Below are 22,251 nucleotides of genomic sequence, written 5' to 3' on the forward strand. Positions count from 1 at the left end.
TAATCTCTACACTATGTATCTCGTCTTCGCTTTCAATGTCACTTCATTTTATTATAATATTTACGATAACATGATACAACTTGGGAAATATTATTTATTTTGTCTAAGTCTGAATTACATTTTCCTAGTACTGTTATGAAGATCGCAATATAACTTTACGATGTTTTTGAAGTAAATGAACAAAACTGATTTGTATTTATATAGTTATGGACGGTGTGATGTGAAATAGCATCTGTGTCTGTGATGACATCATGTATGAAAATCGTTGTGCAATTTCTAATTACGGTTTATTTTGTAGCGAATATGTGGAGTTGGCGCGGGCGCGAGCCACGCTGCAAGAGACAGTGGAGCGGAGGGGACTACCAGTTTTCACGGACATTCCTGCGGCATTGCGATGCGCGCGAGCAGTTTTGCGCGGCGCCAGAACGCATCCTAGGCAATCTTTAGGACATACAATCCTGAGATTGAAGAGGGTGTATGATGCGGCTGGCGGTCGAAACGGGCGGCTCTCTCGTACCAAAGCAATCGATGCGCTGAGAGATATGACTAACTCGACGCAAGACGTGGATCGCTGCCTGCCTCCGTCCGCAAACTACATCGACTTTGAAATGTTCTGTGCGGCTGTTGCAGAACTTGCCACGGATGCTGGTGAGCTGAATCAAAACAGACGCAATTTATTGTCATTTAATTGCATTCGCAGGAATACCGTTTTTTAGTCTTATTTCTTGTGTTATTGAAGATAAAACTTTTGAAATTATTATACAAATTGGCTAAAATAAAATGTAACAGTATTCTTGCGCGCTTGATCGATGCACTGTGTTAACTCGGTGTCGGGTAGCCGGTAAGGGTCGTGTTTGTTGAAGGGCTGGCGCTGTCTCCGCGGGTGAGTGCGGAGTGTGTTGGGAGCGGGAGGGCGAGTATGACGTCTCGGGTGCTCCGCGTTTTCCGCTCCCTCCGCGACAGAATATCTCCGTCCACACTCGGTGCGTTCACGCACTTTCCATTCATCATTATACCTACCTCGTTTTGTCATCAAGGTTTCTCAATGTGTAATATCATTCGTCATTGTAACCGTAAATACGCATTATTATCTTATCATTTGTCTCATTTGTTCCATGAAATTGTTACTCAGGACCTGTTCTGTGAATGGTGTGTTTTTCGTCATATTGCGCCGTTTGAGTTCTCATTTGTAAATATGTTCATTTATTATTCACGAGGCGATTTGAAATCTTAATCAGAGTGATTAGTCCTCATTGTTGTTTTTTTCCGGCTTACTGCATTATTATTTTTTTTCCTGTTTTATTATGTGATTTATGTTTCTATATGCTGATTGCATGATTTTTTTTTCCACTCAGGGATCTAGTTGAAAGTATCTTTAATTTATCATTACTATACATATAGATAGAGGTAAATAAAAGTGCTATAGACATAGATAGATTTACACCCAGTTTTCCCAAAAAGTCTGGCACAAACCAATCTAGTAAATGGGTTTGATCTATACCATGTAGAGGTATGATTACAACATAACGAAACTGTAAAGAAAAAAGGAGTTTCAATGTCGACTGTAACTGTTGGCCATTTTAAAGTGAAATGAAAGTTCTTGTCTCATAACAGAACTTGTTTGCAGGTCAGAACCGTACCGAGGTTGAATTAGGCGCAGACGCAGGCGCAGGAAGCGGGCCTGTCAGCGCGAGCGAGAGGAGAAGCGGGAGTGCAAGGGACAACCAGCCCAATGGACTCCACTTCAACAATACTAGGCTTAAGGAGTACGGAAGGAGGCTTGGCTTATTTATCCCTAAGGTAATTCATCTTATCACCCCTGTATCCTCCCAGTGGTATATCGGAGTGGCTACAAAATAAGGAGGATACGACTTATGGCCATTTCTTTATTAAAGACGTAATGAAGTTGTGTGACACACGGAGTTGAGGCAGACGAGCGGGGAGCTATTCCACCATATATCCGTCCCTTTCCAAATGAAAAACCAAATAAGGTCAGCCTCTTTACGTGACCTATGTGCACGTTTCATTATAGCTGGGCACAAGTTAAAACATGAGGTCCTTCTTTATATTTTGGTCCTTGATTATGATAGCCAAATTCGTCAGGGTTGAAATCAGGCTATCATAATACAATTTGTTTTCAATGTTTCCAGAAACAAAAATGTTATACATGTATAAAACTGTACCAAGGTTTTAAAAGGAATTAGGACATTATAAATGTATTCAGTCCCTATCGTGACTATTATCGTGTTCAGTTTGCATTTGATTAGGATATCAAGCTAACCGATAAACAACAAAAGTACCTACTTTGAATAGGTATTGTTGTTACATGGTTGTTCTAGTTTCTGTAGAGGTCTTCTGCTCCCGAAATTTAGATACGCCACAAATCAAAACGTTTTAAATCGCGGGTTTCTATTATGAAAAAATAAATGGTACATATTGCGAAAATAAAAATATGGTGACGATCTATCTGACCCATTCAGTCATCGATTAGTAATTGAGTGACCAATGACAGTGATTGCTTCATCGGCTATTGTCTTACCTATAATACAATTACACCGATTTTTACCGTCACTTGTTCGATACTCAGCTCCCCACCAGACCTCTAAAAATGTCATTACTATTATTCATAGACGCTATATAGTATCCTGCTAATATTATAAATACGAATTTGTGAGGATGTACATATGTATGTTCTCTCTCACGCAAAATCTATTGGACGGAGGGTTTTGAAATTTGGTACACGGGTAGAATATAACCGAATAAGTAGTATTCCTTCCGCTACCAAACCAGCGTGGAAGTTGTGAGAGTGATATTTATATCAAGTAATGTTTCTCAGAACGGAGGGACTAGAGTAGCGGAGGAGGGTGCGACTTCAGGGAGTAGTGGGGATTCTGTGTTCACCCCGGGCACGGAGGGGAGGCTCGAACGCCTGCCGGCCATGCTGGGGGCTCCCACGCAGGACGTCTACCTCGGAGGAACCTTTCCAGTAAGTGCCAAATACGAGTTATAATACACTAGCTATTATTTGACTATTTTTTACAAAAACGGATGAGGATTTCTTTTACCATTCAACCAATATGTTAAAAGAGAGAAAATAACATTTTTGTGGGATGTGCTGCTGTTGTTGTTGTGCCCGCAGCTCCCTCCACAGTAGCCTATGGTTATTAACTATATCTATTCCAAAATTACATTCAAATCACTCCAGCCGTTTAGCACTGAGAGCATAATTGACGACGCCTCAGATGCTTAATTTATGCATGTATTTTTATAAAAGAATAAATTGTTAAGTATAAACTAGAGGTTAAAAACTTATATTTGCAAATGCGTCAATTAGCGAAAAGCTCAATGTAATATCATTTAATTAATCCTACATCCTATCTGTGACATCTCTACATTTCATTATTCATTTACTTACTCATTCTGTCTAATCATAGCATGCTTGCTCGGCGCCAAGACAAGTTATGCTTACTTCCTTATGAACAAAGGTTAGGATATAGGATTAAGCGTGCATAGAATGAAAAGGTGTCGGAATAACCGTTCAATAAATAATATACCCAGCGTTTATAATTGTAATATCTTCTACAATTAGAAACGCCTAGTGTAAAATTGTAATTGCAAATTGCTCACATCCAATTATATCGATTTTCTCACTATAATCCGTGTCGAATGATGAAGTGACGACCATTTGAATATTAATCGAGACGCTGATGTCATACACCGTTACTAACAATACTATCGAACATGTGATCGCCAAATAAAATATTTTACATGGCGTTGTGTTTTGGACAAGTTATATTGAAATGGTTTTTTTTGTTTTGTTTTTCGAATATTAAATATTTTTTTAGGAGAATTTCGATGTGGGTGGAATATTAAGTATGTTTTTTGTTCTACTTATTAATTAAAACTACTTATAAAAAATAGTATAGAATTATTTGCACGTTGACATGTGCCTCAATTATAGTTTTATTTCGGCAGACAAACGGCACGCGACCAGAAGAAGTTCTAAGGCGGGAGGGCATTACATACGTCATTCCTCGCGTTAACGACTACACGCGCATGTTCTCTGCGCCTGCGCGGCGCTCCGCTCCCACGCACCCGGAGTCCCCCCGGAGGGACAAGAAGCCGCGCCCTTCCTACCCGAGCTCCTCCGACGAGGTCCAGCTGAGGGAAACTTCTACTGCCGCAGACAACAACGCCCGGCTCAGTGCATCCGATTTTTATACGGTCACTGAGGACGTCACGCCGCAGCCGTTCAAAGGTGACTCTTCTATATTTGTCGATGCCTTAATTTGACGGACATTTGGCCATTACTCGTAAAAAAAACTATACCGTATCCACGATTAAAAGCAACCATAACAGAAGCAATTTCACTCAAAAGTAATTTATGTGTACAGAGAAAAAGCAATTAATTTATTTACGACACTATACGAAGTCCTCTAGTCACATGTATTGACGAAAGATGTTTTGTTGAAGTCGACCCAAAAGCAATTAAATTGACTAGTAATCAGCAGCGGGTTTGATGAGTAATGATAAGTGATGACTCATTTTCAATTTTAAAACATGACTATTACTTCGATGGTTCACTCGGGATTGTTTCGATTTTACAGTAAACTAAATTTGTTTATCTTCATCAGTGTAAGGAAATTCCAAACCCACGCCTAAAAGGCATGGCAAGTTGGTACCAATTATTGCAAGTAATAAACGATACTGGTGCGTGTACATAACCAGTAATTTTCTATTCATACTGCCTATGTCCAAGTGAAATTTCTTTTTGCATTGGTTTCATGGGACATTTTATTGAAACAGCCTTTTATGAAGGTCAGAACTGATTGCATACACATACACATGCAGCGTTTCATATGATGGTATATCTCAGCCATATTACAAAGTCTGAAAGTTGAGACACAAATTTGAAAAATGCTATGTGCATTTCAATGAATCGAGTACATACCGGACGAATAAATTGCATTTTGCTTTTAAATTTAGATCCGAGCGAACGCATATACCATGTTAATATGCGTGCGTGAGTGGTACTCGGTAATGTTGATATGATGATAAGAATAATTATTCGACAGGTACATACGACGAAGATTTACTGCTGGGTTCGCGCGTGCTAGTTTTCTCAATGAACGCGGAGGCGCCGTGTTTCGCGGCGATGGTGTTGGCAGCGCATTACGTCGCCCTGTGTCCGCACACCACTGTACTCTTAGTACAGTTAATGGATCCCACCAAAGTGACCAATGTATGTATCATTTTAAGTATTCTTTTTATCTTCCTTCCAGTCCTTTTCATTGATTGGTTGAAGTGTGTGATGACTGGGTTTTAACCCGGGTGATTTCCTATCACTGCTTTCCCTTGTACCAATTTAGTAATGGTTTATCTTGATCGTTTCTAGTATAGCGAAGCGGCGGTGAAGGACTACAACAGAGGGCGGCACTATCTCACCGACCTCGCCAAGCGCGCCGGGGTGCCCGTGTTCGACAACGTGGACGCGACTGTGGCGCATGTCGTTAGCAAACTGCGACAGACATAGCCACCACATTATCAATGATTATAAGTTAAGTGTCCCATTGAATTTACGTAACTTCGCAGCTTATATGAATTTACAATGATTCTGAAATCACAAGGTCGCATCATCGATATTGCTTTGTATTAGGCAAATATTTTTTTTATACAAGTTCTATTATGAATCTCACACTGTACGTACGACTGCGATATCCAGGTTGGCGGTCGTTGCAAGGAGCAACCTTCATCACATTAATAAAGACATCACAAATCCTTCAACCGACTGTTTATGGTTAGCGGTAGAGTCTCATAACGCGTGTACTTATTTTTTTAAGACGTTTGGTTTAGTACAAAAATGTCTCTCTTTTATTTCGTCACTCTCTATTGTATTATAATAGAATGTAAAATATAACATATTTTTCACTAATTTTAATATAAGAATGTCTGAGCGAGTATGGATGGTGATGTAGCAAGGAAGTCGTGACCGGTTTACAACAAGTCTCTGTGATGAATTTGTTTAGGACAACTTTAATTGAATAAATCAATGCATACTATATAGGTGATAATAATTGTAGTTACGCAGGTATGTCCATAGCGTGGGGTATATTGTCAGTCTTTACAATTCAAATTAGTTATCGACGAGTTTGACAAAAAATACGGGGAATTCCTAAACGTAGACACCAAACCCTGTGAGGTATTCAAATCAATGTTGCTTGTTCATTTGTGGTATAGTTTTTATTTAACATGTTCTTACCATTTCTTTCCGGTTAATGAAGTAAATGACCTTGAGGTCGAGCTGTTGGACTGTACAAGCGACATTGTAGTGATTCATCGCAGACTAGGTCAGAACATTTGTGTACCTGTACTTCGCAAACGCCGGTCTATGGAGTAACGCTTCATTTAAAGAAATAAAAGTATACCTGAAATACAAAAAAGTGTGGCTGCCGAATTTTACAAAATTATGCGAGATATTAGTATTGGATTATGCTGAACTTTTTTTGATAAACGAAATTGTTCTCCATAGGCAGGCCTAAGCTAGGGATAGGCAATACCACAAAAGTACTCGGTGGTGAAACGACATATTTAGAATACGGTACATATGCAGAGTTAGGCATGTACTACTTGTAGAGTACAGTGGGTCGCCATTTTCTCTCAAATTAGATCTTAATTTGGAATATTGGCGTAATGTTTCAATTGAACTTTGTCACAGGTCATATAACAAAGTACAACATGTCTTGCTCATGTAGCAGATTTAAGGATTTTTATGTACTTTAATGTTACGCAAATTCACCACGTAATTATACTCATTTTTATTGTAGTTATAATGAAATTATAGTTTCGAAAGTAAATTATGCAAATATTTAACGTTTTAATACCTAATAAAATGGGGTTCTAAAGACATGGTACCTACTCTAGGTATAGCATAGATACAATTTAGACAATATAGATTTTAATAACGATTGACCCACTGTCGCTAAAACTATTACATTTTTTTATTTAATTCAGCAAATTTTATTTGCTAGTCACACTAGCTATTAACATTATCTAAGTACTTTGTAATTGTTTGATAGTACAAATAAATATCTAATTTATAGAAAAAATATTTCGTATATCAATTGTATTTTATGCCATGTACGCTTATTTTAAACGAAATCCTTCACAATATGTAAATAGATAAATTTGTAATTATTAAGTGTTTCATTATTTCCTAGACCAAAAAAGCCAGTTATCAAGTCTCGAACCATTTTGTAAAACTCTTGTCTGGAACTTAATTTGTGAAATAGTGTACTGGTAGTACTAATATGAAATGCAAATAAAATACTTACCTAACATAATACTTTTCTTTTATTAGAATTATCTTTCAGCTAATACAATGTTTACTATGAGCAGTAACTGTTAAAAAACTGTCATCTTTTGTTTATCTTTTCTATTTCTCTGTTCTTTGGATATAAGGTGTTCTTTATTTCTAAGAGCACTAAGCTCCTTGTTTTTCTCTAGAATTTGCAAATTAATGTTTCTGTGGCCATTAGAGCCAGCGGCGTGTCGTACTAGTGAGGCGTTTAGCTTCAGTATTTCCTTTTCCAACCTTCTGGTGTCTTCTGTTATTTTAAATTGTTCTATATTTAGGTCTTTGCTAGTTGATTGTTTAATGCCTACTGTAGGCGAGATAGAAGTGTCTTCGTTTTCTCTGTCTCCCAGGGTCCTATTGAGAAAATTAAAGACATTTCTTTTTTCTTTCTCTTTTTCGCGCTCGTAAGCTCTTTTATTTCGCTCCTCTTCTTTCTTTTGTAGTCGTTTCAGTTTTTGCTCAACCTGTGAACATTTTTACATTTCATAACAATACACAATCTCGGTGACGCATCCCCTAATTATATAATCAATTTAATTATTAATGTTATTTAATTAAGATATCGTATCTTTTTTTGATGCTTATTACCGATAACCTTTATCTTGAAAGTTTTTAATTTATACAAAACAAAATCTACAATCTATATCATATAAAACTGTAAATATGATAATTGTTTGCTCAGACAATACCTACTCAAATTCATGCAATACCTGCTCCGGTGAGCATTTCGGAATCAAAATTACCCAAAGAGGATTGACGTCAGGTAAGCAGCCGGTTATAAAAGCATAGCCATATCTACAAAATTTAATGGTTGATTTCCTCGGGCGGTATTTTCCCGTGTGTGTTACAGAATAATAAAGAGAGATACAAGACGCATGTAAGTTGCCGCAGAGTGTGTTGCTCAGCTAGCATAGTAGTAGTAACCTTGAGCGGATCTTGCTCCTGGGCCCGATCGGCGAGAGCCATGCAGCGGTCGAGGCTGGCGCCGGCGGGCACGCGGCGCGCCTCCACCGGCAGCACGCGGCCCGCGCCTGCCGCGCCCAGCCCCCGCCCCGGCACGTAGCCCATCGCCAGCATCAGCTTCGACCCGATACCCTGCACGCGACAAGTTTATATTCGTCAACAACCATTCCAACGTCCCCAATGCTGGGGCACAGGCCTTCCTTATGGATGGATAAGGAGAGTGGCCTCTCCTAACCCTGACCCACCAACTGCAACTGGGACCAACGGCTTAACGTATTGATGGTAAGTCACTATCACAAATGGTCGGTACTATTATAATAGATATTTAGCCGCCACTATCACAAGCCAAGCGCGATAACCACTGCGCCATTGAGCTTCTTTATTTATACTACCCAGAAAGAAAAATAAACACCATTTTCAACAAGACAGAAATTAAAAACCAACACATTAAGGACCTGTTTATATAGAATTGCGACGACGCATAATAGTAGCTCTTTTGTGTGTGCTGTATGTTGACGTACATCGAAATAATTTATACAATTTCTGCGTTTGGGACATGGCTCTAAATAACACACTCAAAAAGAAGAATGGAACATATCAAACAGTGTAATTATGTTTCACATGTGTTGGGTAGGGCTAACTGGGCCAATCATAAGGCAAACGTCAGGCAAATTTATTTAGCAGTTTATCTATCAGATTACAATAATATACGATATTTTATCAGATAGTGGCGAAACAGGCCTAATTTATAAATTACCTAAGAAGAGCAGTTAATACATACTCACTCTGGTGTGTCGCTCCCACTCGCCCATGGTCGGGCCGTTGATCTCCAGACTCCTCTCTACCAGAAGTGCACTTGCGTCGAACTCCTCCGAGCGCATTGTTTTACTCTCGGGATACTCTGTGTCGCTGATACTGTCATCGCTGTCCGAGTCTTGCTCACCTTCCGCTGTGAAATAAATCATGTGAAGATATAAAACAACATTTTAGATATGCATAAAAATACATTACACATATAATGTCCGACCCGTGTTGAGGATAAAATCCGCGGGAAAATGCTGATAGAACTAAAATAAAAAACGGATTTAACTATGAGAGGTTCTACCAGTCTCAATCGCAAATTTTGAATGTGACACAAATAGGCGACTTTCGTCGGAAAATCTGTCGCATACTGATTTTTTTATGAACATTTTAATAGGGCATTATTAGAAAAGAAAACACATATTTCATACTTACTGGTTAGAGGAAACAATTCTTCGAAGCTGACATGGAGCTCATCTGAAGAGGACTTCCTTTTGTCTCCTGACTTGGCTCCATGTTCTAACTTTGCTACACAGATCCGTTTCTCAAAGTCGACGTGTTTTACTATAGCTCTATGCCATAAATGGTACATTTCTGTGGTCCTTTTAGTTAAACTTATATCCTAAAAAAATAAAATATTAAAACATTTAATTTTAGATGTTTGTGTCTCACAGATTTATATTTTTTATAATGACCAAACATTTTGGTAAAATTTAAAAATTGATAAATTTACATGTTTTTTAAAAAGTAACAGTTTATATCACTTACTTCATCATCTGGTGGTTTTAATTTCAGAAGAATTCTACTACCAATTTTAATACTATCAAAATTGGGATCTGTAGCTTCTTTTAGATTTGATAATGGTACAATAGCACCATGTGAATACCTAAAAATATTTGATTTATCAGTTGAATGAAAGGACTTTCTGATTTCTATAATGTTTTATTATTAGCAAATGTGTCATGCATAAAATAATGAATAGCATTCTGTGAAAAACAAACAAACTGGAGTAAACGGCATAAGTCCCTCATACAGTATTTGAACTTTCGAGTATTGCATACCAGTAAATCAAATTGCTAGTGTTCTACTCACATGCCAGTATACAGTACACAGAAGACATGTTGACACATACTTGTAGCTGGCATGTAAGTGTGCCAGTCCTATTTTTCCTCTCGGCCGTAATATGAGACTGACATTTGGTATGCAGGTTTTTGGGGAGTGTAGACATGGTTACATAGAGGAGGGGAGCACTATCATGTTCATGATAGTGTGTGTTAAATATGTATATCTATTAAAACTCACCTACATTTTTCATCATCAAATTTGCATTCACCATCCAGATAGAAGGGACAGGGCAGCATCTCTGTATGGGTAGGGTGAGTAAAAAGCACCCGTACCTGTAGGTGAGTAAATTATGTTAATTTTAATGGCATCAAGATGTAAACAATGAAGGTGTAAAATAACTTACGACTTTTGATAGTCTTAACTTGGATAGTCCTCAATTCATAGTTTTTTTACCTATTTTGGTTGCATGCTTTGTTAGTAAATACTTTAATTGTAATTAGAATGATAATTAAGTACCAAATAAACATTTTTTTCTTTCTTTGTCTTATATGGAAATTGATTTCTTTTGAACTTTCTTTAAAACTCTATAAATACCAGTAACCATATACATCATATACATATGGATGTATGAATACTTTATCCAACAGAGAGGTGTTGTTTAATAATTTTTAGTATAACTGACCTGAAGATCTTTGAACTGATCATCATCCTGGCGTGGCACTACAGCACTAACCATTGCATTGTGCAAGCTCGGCTGGCCACCCCACTTGTGAGTGTGGTAGACCGCACACTTCATACCCAATAATGTAGCTAGCTCATCCTGCAAAACATTATTAATATTAAAATTATAACCCATGAACATAATATCTTATTTCTCTGTTCAAATCTATGTAACAAGATGGTTAAAGTTACAGTTCTTGCATGGTTGATATCATTGGATCAGATTATGTAGAGATAAGTTCCTAGTGCAAAAAATATATAAGGCCCCACGGCAACTAACTGCACTTGAGGGGTGCTACACCACACAGAAAGAAAACTATATTCCACTATAACTGCTGATATAGATATCTAACAATATACCATGTAGCTTTTGATTTACCTCAATATCACTATCATCATCTTGACTGCTTTGAGTGTGGTTGTCACTTTTAGAACATCCTGGTTTCTCATGATTTCCAGACTCATATGCTCCAGACTTTGTCATTTCTTGCTGCAAACATAAATAAAAGCTACCTGTATTTATTAAGTTCACTTCCCCCTTGCATTACAGTGAGACTTAACATTAACAGCATAGAATTAATCACTAGAGTAAGAAATTATGATTAATAATTTACATTACATTCCATGACATTTAATTATTGGGCCATCAACCAACAAAATTCATAAAATATATCAGAGAGTACATCCAATAAATACAAATTACAGGTGCTATATTGTGGTACAATATATTTGGTGGGGAGTTCTTTCTAGAATAGCACATGAGGTAATGGAAGCGTCAAACAGCTGATAGCCAACAACATTCTCAATAAGTGTTTACATCAGCAGGTACTTGCCATGAATAAAGCATATTCATCATCTAATTCACTTTTATCTCCATTTGTAGAATTAGTTCCCATTGAAGTTGTATTTACATTAGATATTTTCATACTTGTAGCATCCAAACTTTCTTGTGTCAGTTGAATGAGTTGCTGTAATTCTGATTGCAACTCAAGAAGTGATTCACGTTCGGGATTATCTTCTACTCTTTGAAGAGCTTCTGTGACCATCTTGAGCTACAAATACATTACACATTTAACATCTAAATCGACATGGTAGGTATGCAATTGGCTTTCATTAAGAAGAGTGCCTATCTATCTACCTTAGATAGATTTACGTACCTGGTCCTTGTATTGAAGCAAAGAGGTATTTAATTCTTCCATTTTACCGTTTTGTTGCTTTGTAATATTCGATGAATTGTTTTATAACCACTACAAAAACAATATAAGTATTGATTTCGTTTTCGAATACACCGAATTAATAGGTACTTTGCTAGATATATTCTAAGACCAAGCAAACAAATATATATTCCCATCAGAACAGAACAAGAAACTTGTATTCACTAGCTCTACGCTATAGCACGGCAGCGGCAGCTCCACTACACTACAATACATATAGTATACGAATTGACATTGACACTTCTTATTTTTTTTGATTCCCTCGTTTCATTGAGGAGACAAAGGGCCCATACAGCCAAGGCTTTTGTTAAATTGATACTTCTTGAGATTGACAGTCACGATGAGTTTTCGAGTTTCGACCACCACACCATGGAAATAGTTTTTTCCCTATTGGGAAATATTTTTCGGCACCCGAATTTGCTACGTTGTATATTTTCACAAACAAATGCTTACATAATGAAAGGATTAATAAAGAACCTACTCTGAAATAAACACTTTAATTGACATAGCAAAAGGCGGCAAGCGGCAAGCTTTTGTGTACCTAACATACTGTGCTGTACTCTGGCGGGATAAATGTGCAGTAATACTCCCTATAGAAATTCATCGGATTCAGTTTTAGTTCAGGGATATTTATAAAATATATAAAAAATAATAAAAATCTGTAATAAAATTATATATATTTATATTAACATAACTATTAATAACCTAAGGAATATTTTGAATATACATTAAGTATAACGAAAATTATCATAAAAATACAATCTAATTATGATTTTTCCTGCTTCAAATTTTCAAAAGCAGTCTTAATTACATTAGCTACAATGCTTTTTATGGTTTCTCCCATGTAATGCTCGTCACTGTCAAAGTTAGCGGAAATAGAATGAAATGTATTATTTAAAATGTTTTTGATATCCTCTATTGACTTGTCATTACAATTTTTGTCATTTAAGGAGTATATTCGCTTTTCTGATTCTTGCTTCAACCTCTGATTTTCTTGAAACAATTCGAAATTACTTGCTTTTAGATCTGTCATGCTTTTGAACTTTTCCTTAAAAATTGTGAGCTCAGACTGTAAAGTAAAAATTTGACTATCCTTACTTTTATTAATGTCTAAGGCTTCTGATAACTTCTTATTTAATAGTTCTATTTCATTATTTGGTTGTAATATCGTAGATTCTTCAGAAAATGTTGAATTTTTATCTATATCCTTTTTTTTTATTAATTCTTCATAAACTTTTATTTTTGTCTCATATTCATGTAGTAATTTTTGAAATATTTCGTTTTGAAAATTACTATTTAAATTATTTGTGCATTCATGAGCTAAATCTGATACTTTTGAGAGCACTTGGTCCACCTTGTCAGTCATTCTTGTAATATTTATTCGCATTTCACTACTGTTAACCCTTTGTTCAGACATGAACATATTTAGTTCATTTGTAGAATTGTTAGATGTTGTCATCATATTGGTAGTGGTAATAGGTACAAGTTGCCCACTAACAAAAGTATATAATGGAGGTGTATTTTCAATGTTTGTTGTCTTATGTGCATCAATTAAACTTTGCATTTCAATGCTTTTATCTGTACTATTTCTTTTCATGTTACCTTTAACGGGTTTGTGTCTTACTGTCAGTGTTTTAGAGTAATTATTGCTATTGTTAGTATCTGAAGAATCACTTGTTTTCTCAGTAGCTGTATTCTGAGGAAGAACAGAATGACCCATATTAGCCATTCTATTTAATATTGACTGTTTAGTTCGTTTGTTTATTGTGGAATCAGTATCACTTTCTCTATCAATTTGAGATTGAGTTTCTATAGGTAATGGGGCTTTAGAATATTTTTTTATAGGGACGGGAGGACCTTTTTCATTATCAGATGTATATTTAACCACAGCATTTAGAGTTTTAAGAATATTTACAATCTTCTTTACTTCTTCCTCTGTGGAATACAGATTCCAATACTTTTGCATATTATCAAAATATGAAATGTAAACATTGTTTTTCACTGATATTTCTAGAGAGCTTGACACTGTGGTAGATGACAAAGGTGTTTTGTTTGAATCATACAGTACAACATTATGAAAGCCAGATTTTGTGATTTTTATTATGGCAAATCCTAATTTTCCTTTAGATATATAGTCATTATTAAACCTGGAATGGAAATGCATCATAAATAAACAGTTCAAAAATATTTGTATGGTGCAGGTATATAACAAGCACAGCACATGCAATTCAATAATTTATAAGTTTTTACCACTCATATCCATAAAGAGCACATGCAAATACACATTGGGTTACTTTGGTGTCTTCTGATTTTGGAGCAACATTTTGAGACTTAGGGGGTGTATACTTCAAAGACTCATTTTCTGTCTTTTGATTGTCTGTTCTGTTTTCAAATATATTTGCCAAAGCCGTACTGAAACATAATAAGTAAAAATATTAAAAATTGCATTGCTTTTATAACAGTTAGTTATGCTAGATCAATCAAATAATTTTAGATGAAAAAGTATTATGATATGTTGACCAGTAAAAAGAATTGTCAGATACAATTTCAATTAATAAAATCTGACAGCTATAATATCACAATATAAAAAGTGATGAAAGCAATAAATGTGAGATATTTCAGATCAATATAAGTATGTATTGTAAAAATACAACTCAATGAGTCAACAAATTTGATACAAGATAATCAGTGAAATGAAATCATCAATGAAAATTAAATTCTCGCTCTGCGCTTGCTTGTTCGGGATTAGAAAGGATTTGATTTCTACATGTGACCAATTGAAAGCATTCTCAAGACTAGATATTACAATTAAACACATTAAAGTACCTGGAAGCGGGAGTAAAATAATCTTCTTCGATTTCATCGGCTTGCAACATTGTTCACACAATTTGATTTCTTTTCTAGCACTAAGAGCCAGGTTATCAATGGTATGATTCTAAGATTTTCTTGATATCTGTGAAGCAAATAAGTATGTAACCAATAACCTATTTCGCATACGCATTTATTTGGGTATTTTATTTCTGTAATCTTGTTGAACTCATTTCGTTCTGTAATCTTCGTTCATTCGTTTTAAATAGTTATTTGCCTGTATATTATTGTTACATACTTACTATGATAATCTTGAGGTGAGGGTAATTCAGGATAATCCAAGTAAATAAGTATTTTCATGAGATTTAGTACTTCGATGGGACAATATCTCTGGGTGGTTATCAAGTAATAAATTATGGTAGGTATGGTAGAGAAAATCTCTTCTCAATTTCGACGCGATCAGAACGGATGACTAAAATAATAAATTCGTAACAGTAGATTAACAGCTGATAAGCTGATGTTGACATTGACAGCAATTGACTTATTTACAGACAACGGAAACAGCGACCTTTCGAAATCTCAGTAAGTATCATGGATTTTGTAAGTACTTCGGTTATACGGAGTACCTACTAATTCCATGTTCCTTCGACGGAGTACCTACTAATTCCATGACTTCGACCTACTATTCCATGATTGATTAGATCATTTAGTTAAAGGATGATGATGAGCCTTGCCTGTGCATTCCCCTCTGCCGATGTACAAGAGCAAATGTTCTAATGCGTTCATATAAGAACTAATTGAATAATCGATAAAGACGAATACTATTGCAATAATTGCTAATTCTTTTACGTTAAATAAATACTTCGTTTTGTATGCGTCTCGTATGTAATCGTCTTTACGTCGTTTTTTTTACGTGCATCGTAAAACATCGAAAGGACGTCTAAAGTGCTCCGACATAAATGCCATTTTGTGTTTCAGGGCTATCCGTGTTCCGAGTTATCAGTACTCCCGTCAGGGACGTGCCATCCGTCACCCGCATTCACACATATCAGGGAAATCGGTGTCAGTGTAATCTGTTTCTTTAGCTGATACGCATACAACACGAAGTCTTTATTTAACGAAGAAGAATTAGCAATTATTGCAATAGTATAGATCGTAAAGTATATTATTACTGTCGAACAAGTTCTATCAACCTTTCGGTGTTCATTTTGTACCTTCTTACTTAAAAAAACGGATAGCACTGTCAGATCAGATCGTCGTGCCTCACAGCGAGCTCCGGAACACTGACGATCCAGATGCGCCTGACACGGAACTGATTTTTTAGCTATCCCTTCCCATTCCCATTTCCCATTTATCAATATAATTCCCATTCATCCCACGAAACACGGCTGGGACGCCTTTCTTCTTGTAAAAAGAGGACAAATACGTCCAGTCTCGCAGAAGATGGTGTAACTTTTCATTCATAAGTATTTTTCTATTTTATCTTCATTGTTTTCCATTAAATTTAATTATTTAAAAATCGATTTAATGTTTTGTAGTATCGATTACGGAAAAATATCGAGTCCAAGAGACTACTTCACCGACCTTGAGACCTTTATTTTGAATGAAAATACAGTGTATATACAGTAGAAAAGTCAGTGTATACAGTATATTCAATTAGGTTTGTTGTTTATATTTGACAAAATCATCGTTTTGGCGAACGACGAAGCCATGACACTTAAAAAAAGACATTGAATAATTTTATCGATATCGATGAAAAATACTTTTTGTATAGTTTATTTGATGATGTTATTAAAATATAAAAAATATTGTGTATTGTCAGATAGAATGTTTGTGTGTATGTTTTTATAAATTATTAATTTTTTTCTTGACCGACAGATAGAGAGATAAGAGTTTTGGTGCGTATGTTGATCTTTATGTATGTGCGTATGTAAACGGCAATCTATACAAAACCTTTTCTATATAATACTAGATATATAATAACTAGGTATTATATCGAATAGTTTATGAGTGTAGGCAATTTTACATACCTATTATGTAATGTTCTTTTAACTAGTCTATAAATATATTTTATACGACACCTGTTCCGAAAGAATGTAATTCCATGTTTGAACTCGAAGATAAAGTGCATAAGTGAAGACCCGGCCTGAAAAATTGTATGTAGGTATGTGTAAAAAAATTTGTTCCTCTTGGGAATTATTTATAACCCGGTCGATATAAATATCAACATCGCTGCATACAAACGTCATTTAGACAGGTCCAAACACAATTCCGTCGTGTTACATCCATGGATTTAGGAAGTACTCACTAAATCCTACTAATTCCACGGTTACATCATGGAATAGAGAGTATTACTGCACATTTATTCCAAAACGAGGGAAATATAGACCGCGATGTGAAAAGCAGAATTAGGCGGGTTGGATGAAGTGGCGGCAGATCACAGGGGTCATCTGTGACTCTCGAATGCCACTCCAACTTAAGGGCAAGATCTACAAGACGGTGATCAGACCTGTTGTTTTGTATGGTTCGGAATGTTGGGCCACCAAGGTGACGGATGAAAGGCGACTTCATGTTGCGGAGATGAGGATGCTTCGATGGATGTGTGGAGTGACAAAGATGGATAAGGAACGAATATGTGAGAAAAAGTCTCAAGGTAGCACCTATAATAGGAAAATTGGAAAGTAATAGGCTTCAATGGTATGGTCACATTATGAGAAGGGAGGAAAATAATGTTGTTGGTTATGCATTTGAAATTGAATGGGAAAAGAAGTAGGGGCAGGTCGAAGAAGAGGTGTTTTGAATTCATTAGGCAGGATATGGCTAAAAAGGAAGTAACAGATCGGTTAACATCAGATAGGGAGAAGTAGAGGAGACTGACACGCTGTACCAACCCCACATAAAGTGGGATTAGGGTAGGCTGATGATGATGATGACTGCACATTTATTCCGCCAGAGTACAGTACTGTACGTCAGGTACACAAAAGCTTTGCCGCCTTTTGCTATGTCGATTAAAACGTTTATTTTAAAGTACTTTATTAATCCTTTTATCATGTAAGCATTCGTTTGTGAAAATATACAACAATGTAGTATATTCGGGTGCCGATATATTGGGAAAAATCGTTTTCCATAATATAAAAATCTTCGAAAACTAGGGGTTACGCCTCACGCTGTAAAATTTTCGAGGATCACTTCACACGTGAAAACTTATTAAAATATGGACTTTATACAGGTAAGATCTTCAGTCAAAATCAAGTTTAGGTATATCAGTTTATGACAACATAACCTAAGAACAAAGCCTAAAATAGTGTTATTACTTTCTAGATAATCCACTAAATCCTTTAATTCCTCCTTTAAACTCGCACCACGATTGCGTAGAAGGTATTTTTGGTCATAAAACTTGGGGCAAAAATATTTTTTTGTATGTATGCGTGTATATTTGTAACGCGATAACTTTCGAACCGTTGTTGGTCTGATTTTGATGAAATTTAAAAGGTATGTATGATCTGTGAATAGAATTTTTAAGTTCGTGGGGCATCAAAATCGGTTACATCATTTTTGAAATATTGACAATTTAGTAAAAATTGTGTTCGCGAGGACTAAGTTCGCGGCGAACAACTAGTTATTTAAGCAGGTAAGTAGGTATTCGAAGTTCTATTTTTTCTTTAATGTCATATTTTATTTTACTAGATGGTTGTGAGTTGTCGTCATTATCGTATGATCAATGATCATTCATTCATATGACTTCACTAGCGTTGCCGAATTATCGATAGTTTGACTAGCGAAAAACTAGTTTGACTTGCAACTAACCAATAGATGGTATGGACCATCTATTGGTTAGTTGCAATATTGTCGATAGTATCGAACCATGATGACAATTCGAGTATTGTTAGTATTGCTTTTCAATATTACCTAATGCAATATTAGATATACTATGCAAAATCGATAATGACAATATTGCAGGAATACATTTGATAGTCAAATCGTCATCAATATCGTCGATAGTTGACTATCGAGTGGGCAGCAAACTTCACTAAACTTCGTTTGACAATGACCTTGGGCGCCCGGCGATTTTTTTTTTGCAGTTTTGTGGTAGGTACCTGGATGGTGGTGGTACAGTCTACATGTAGATAGGTACTTAACAAGAATAATTTATCGATATACTACAATTTACATTACAATCTATCTACTATTGAAGTCGGCATTTTCAACATCATATTACCGGGTATGTACTTTTGTTTTTATGGAACTCGTGCAAATATTTAGTTAAAAGTGTTCACATTTTGAATAGTCTCTTGTCTGTGATTGTCACAGTTGCCTGGCCACCGCCCGCACATTAGTTTCACAATACTCCAATCTATTTTTATTTTACTGTCATCTTTTCAGAAAAATAAAATCATGGAAACTTTGGAATTAGTTTCTTCAAATAAAATCTTTGGGGGTTACCAGAAGGTGTATTCTCATGCATCAACAGAACTTGGATGCAAGATGAATTTCTCAATTTATCTGCCACCTCAGGCAGACGGTGGAGATGTGAAGCTGCCAGTTGTATTCTATCTCTCTGGTCTCACATGCACTGAACAAAACTTTGTAACTAAATCTGGATTTCAAAGGTGAGTCAAGCATTTTATTATTCTCTACTGTCACTCAGTAGCATTCAGTTAATTCTATTCAAGAAATTAATAATTAATATAATATCCTAAATATTCTTGAGCTATGTGTTCTGCAAATTAAGCCAGGTAAGTTTATTTTTAGATTTCCGTACATCTAAATATAAGAACCCTTAGAGGATTTGACCATTTTGCAATTTCACAGGAAACTCAAAACCTACAAGGTACTTCCTGTTGACTTAGAATCAAGAAATTTGGCATGAAATTAGCAATATAAACAATGTAGATTAAGAGTAAAATTCAAAATTATGTAATTCATAGCTAGTTTAACAATGGTAAATGGTAATTACCATTTAAAATTTTCAACTCAAAAATTCTATAATCCCATTTCAAATTTCGTCACAAGTTTTCGCTGACCCAGGTGTTTAGGGCATGGAATTATATTTGATAAAGGAGGTTTGAGCCTGGTATTGAACAAAAAAATATTTTCTTTAATTCTTTTTGTAACTCTTGGTGCGTGAATCTAACTCTTTACAGGATTGAAAACATACCTCCAGCTCATGCATTTATGCTACTATCTAAACTATTATGCAAAATATAAATCATTCACATATAATTTTAGCTGGGATTTAAAAAAAGTGTGAATCAAAATTGATAATAAATATTATTGTGGTCTTAACTTGTTGATTTATGTTTTAATTCAATAAATTCAATTTTAATTCAATAAAAATTCAATTTATTTCAGTTATATTAGTTTAATGATATTAATAGTATTTATACTACTGTTTGTAGCCCTCAATTGAACTTATTTTCAGATATGCAGCAGAGCATGGCATAGTTGTTGTGGGACCTGACACATCCCCAAGAGGTGTGAAAATAGATGGTGATGATGAGTCCTGGGATTTTGGTGTTTCAGCTGGATTTTACTTAGATGCTACCAAGAAACCATGGTCAGAGAATTACAGAATGGGTAGCTATGTCAATAAAGAGTTGTATGAAGTAATACTGAATGCTTTTGGCAATATTGTAGACCCTGGACGTATTGGTATTATGGGGCACAGGTAACTCTTATTTCTATTTTTTTAAATAACTAACAACCTACACTTTACTTTGAGAAATTTATTGCATAACATTATTTTATCTTTGTAGTAGGTATATGAAATAAATGGAAAAAATCCCATAAATGTATACTAGCATATTTATCTTGAAGGTCAAAGTGCAATTAAACCAATTGATTAAATTGTTTAAGTAATATCTTATCACATAAGAGATAATGGGTTTAATTCAAATTCCCATGTCAAATAAGCTGCTTAAGGTTGCCGTTTATCGTCCCAACTAGCATTTTATACTAGGTTTATATAAGTAACCCCAAATGGAAAATTAGATTAGCTCCTTTGGCAATTCATGCATGCACTTTGTCAGTCTTAATGTCTTTACAAAGACTTTCACGTTAAATTTATACTATAATAACTCATATTTTTCCCAAAAAGCTAAAAACTACTAGCAGCAATGCTTCTCAGCAATGCTTCTTACGAAATAGAAGCATGCTTCTTACGAAATAGAAGCATTGCTGAGAATGAAATTAGAAATATGGAGAAATAAATTGATCTATCCAGCATTAGCATCATCATCATCATGCCAGAAGAATTTAGAGAGAGAGCATCCTGTAGCTTCTAGCTTACTGACACCATTCTGAAAATAAATTTATAATACAACTAGGTATGTCCCGGCTTCGCTCGGGTTAAACCATAATAAAAAAGTTGTTTCATCTATCTCTGTGCTAAATTTCATCAAAATCGGCCTAGTAGTTTTTGACTTTATCCATTACAAATAAAAATACAAGTCTTTTCTCTTTATAATATTAATATTGTCTTTGAATAAAATGTTACAAATTAATGTTTTCAGTATGGGTGGACATGGAGCTCTTGTATCAACATTACGAAACCCTGGTCTTTACAAATCAGTGAGTGCCTTTGCCCCAATATGCAATCCAAGTGCATGCCCATGGGGTAAGAAAGCTTTTTCTGGGTACCTTGGTGAGGACAAGAACCAATGGGCTGAATGGGACGCTACTGAACTTGTTAAGAAATATGATGGACCTCCACTTACTTTGCTAATTGATCAGGTAACTTCAATTTTTCCCACATCATGATCTTATCTGCCTTTTGTTTTTAATAAATGGTGGCCTAGATCCTAATTTGTATTTAACTCTTCATCTTATTACAGCAAAATAAAACAGTATAATTTCATGATTCTCTAATAAAACAGTATAATTTCATGATGTATTTTATGCTTTTATATATTTTTTCAGGGTGCTGGAGATAAGTTTTATATTGAAAAGCAGCTTCTTCCAGAAAATCTGGTTGCAGCTTGTCGGTCTGTTGGTGTCCCAGTAATACTCAATTTGAGAGAGGATTATGACCATTCTTACTACTATATTTCTACATACATTGGAGAACATTTTGACTTTCATGCAAAGATCCTCAAAGCTTAGAAAGAGCATACATTATTGGTATCTGTAAATAAAGTTTATTTCTTTTTATATATTTTGGTTTCACTCTTAAACCTTAGTCTATATGAAGAAAATTAATGAGCGAGCTGTGTCCACTTGGCACGCAACACTGGGGTGTTTATCAACCGCCATCGCGATCATTCGATTTTGTATTGCTGTGGAAAAAATATATAGTTCATCAAAAATCCGTTTTCTACTATTTGTAGA

At 35.5% G+C, this 22,251-nt stretch overlaps 4 protein-coding genes across 15 annotated transcripts in view; 2 read left to right on the forward strand and 2 right to left on the reverse strand.

The window, feature by feature from the left end:
• raw overlaps positions 1 to 7,340 on the forward strand; it is a 36,277-nt gene extending 28,937 nt beyond the window's left edge. For 7 of the 9 annotated variants that reach the window (XM_053745300.1, XM_053745303.1, XM_053745294.1 and 4 more), the window contains 7 exons: positions 299 to 648; positions 864 to 983; positions 1,628 to 1,800; positions 2,837 to 2,986; positions 3,976 to 4,258; positions 5,076 to 5,242; positions 5,396 to 7,340. In XM_053745300.1, the coding sequence (XP_053601275.1) occupies positions 299 to 648; positions 864 to 983; positions 1,628 to 1,800; positions 2,837 to 2,986; positions 3,976 to 4,258; positions 5,076 to 5,242; positions 5,396 to 5,533 (1,381 nt within the window). In that variant the 3' untranslated portion in view covers positions 5,534 to 7,340. The remainder of the gene's footprint in view (positions 1 to 298; positions 649 to 863; positions 984 to 1,627; positions 1,801 to 2,836; positions 2,987 to 3,975; positions 4,259 to 5,075; positions 5,243 to 5,395) is intronic. The other 2 variants (XM_053745302.1, XM_053745298.1) reach the window with 1 other exon arrangement.
• Positions 6,939 to 12,335, reverse strand: LOC128669996 (uncharacterized protein). The gene is made up of 10 exons (XM_053745306.2): positions 12,061 to 12,335; positions 11,737 to 11,955; positions 11,283 to 11,393; positions 10,866 to 11,003; positions 10,421 to 10,515; positions 9,887 to 10,004; positions 9,554 to 9,740; positions 9,103 to 9,266; positions 8,279 to 8,449; positions 6,939 to 7,818 (listed from the first exon to the last, which is right to left on the reverse strand). Exons 1-10 carry the CDS (start codon positions 12,100 to 12,102, stop codon positions 7,402 to 7,404), a joined length of 1,662 nt encoding a protein of 553 aa, XP_053601281.1. The 5' UTR covers positions 12,103 to 12,335; the 3' UTR covers positions 6,939 to 7,401.
• Positions 12,336 to 12,782: 447 nt separating this feature from the next.
• Positions 12,783 to 15,479, reverse strand: LOC128669997 (putative uncharacterized protein DDB_G0289041). Of its 3 annotated transcripts, none has more exons than XM_053745310.2 (4): positions 15,228 to 15,479; positions 14,944 to 15,070; positions 14,412 to 14,529; positions 12,783 to 14,264 (listed from the first exon to the last, which is right to left on the reverse strand). In XM_053745310.2, exons 3-4 carry the CDS (start codon positions 14,438 to 14,440, stop codon positions 12,884 to 12,886), a joined length of 1,410 nt encoding a protein of 469 aa, XP_053601285.1. In that variant the 5' UTR covers positions 14,441 to 14,529; positions 14,944 to 15,070; positions 15,228 to 15,479; the 3' UTR covers positions 12,783 to 12,883. The 3 variants fall into 3 exon arrangements, with proteins under 3 accessions (XP_053601285.1, XP_053601284.1, XP_053601283.1); XM_053745309.2 differs by having other exon boundaries at positions 14,368 to 14,529; positions 15,224 to 15,478; XM_053745308.1 differs by having other exon boundaries at positions 14,368 to 14,529; positions 15,228 to 15,477.
• Positions 15,480 to 18,957: 3,478 nt separating this feature from the next.
• Positions 18,958 to 22,076, forward strand: LOC128669725 (uncharacterized protein). 2 transcript variants are annotated; one of them, XM_053744781.1, is made up of 5 exons: positions 18,958 to 19,014; positions 19,309 to 19,535; positions 20,348 to 20,593; positions 21,438 to 21,657; positions 21,844 to 22,076. In XM_053744781.1, exons 1-5 carry the CDS (start codon positions 18,973 to 18,975, stop codon positions 22,024 to 22,026), a joined length of 918 nt encoding a protein of 305 aa, XP_053600756.1. In that variant the 5' UTR covers positions 18,958 to 18,972; the 3' UTR covers positions 22,027 to 22,076. The 2 variants fall into 2 exon arrangements, with proteins under 2 accessions (XP_053600756.1, XP_053600757.1); XM_053744782.2 differs by having other exon boundaries at positions 18,965 to 19,147.
• Positions 22,077 to 22,251: the final 175 nt, after the last annotated feature.

The sequence above is a fragment of the Plodia interpunctella genome, chromosome 5 (genome assembly GCF_027563975.2).
Source record: "Plodia interpunctella isolate USDA-ARS_2022_Savannah chromosome 5, ilPloInte3.2, whole genome shotgun sequence".
Lineage (NCBI taxonomy): Eukaryota > Metazoa > Arthropoda > Insecta > Lepidoptera > Pyralidae > Plodia > Plodia interpunctella.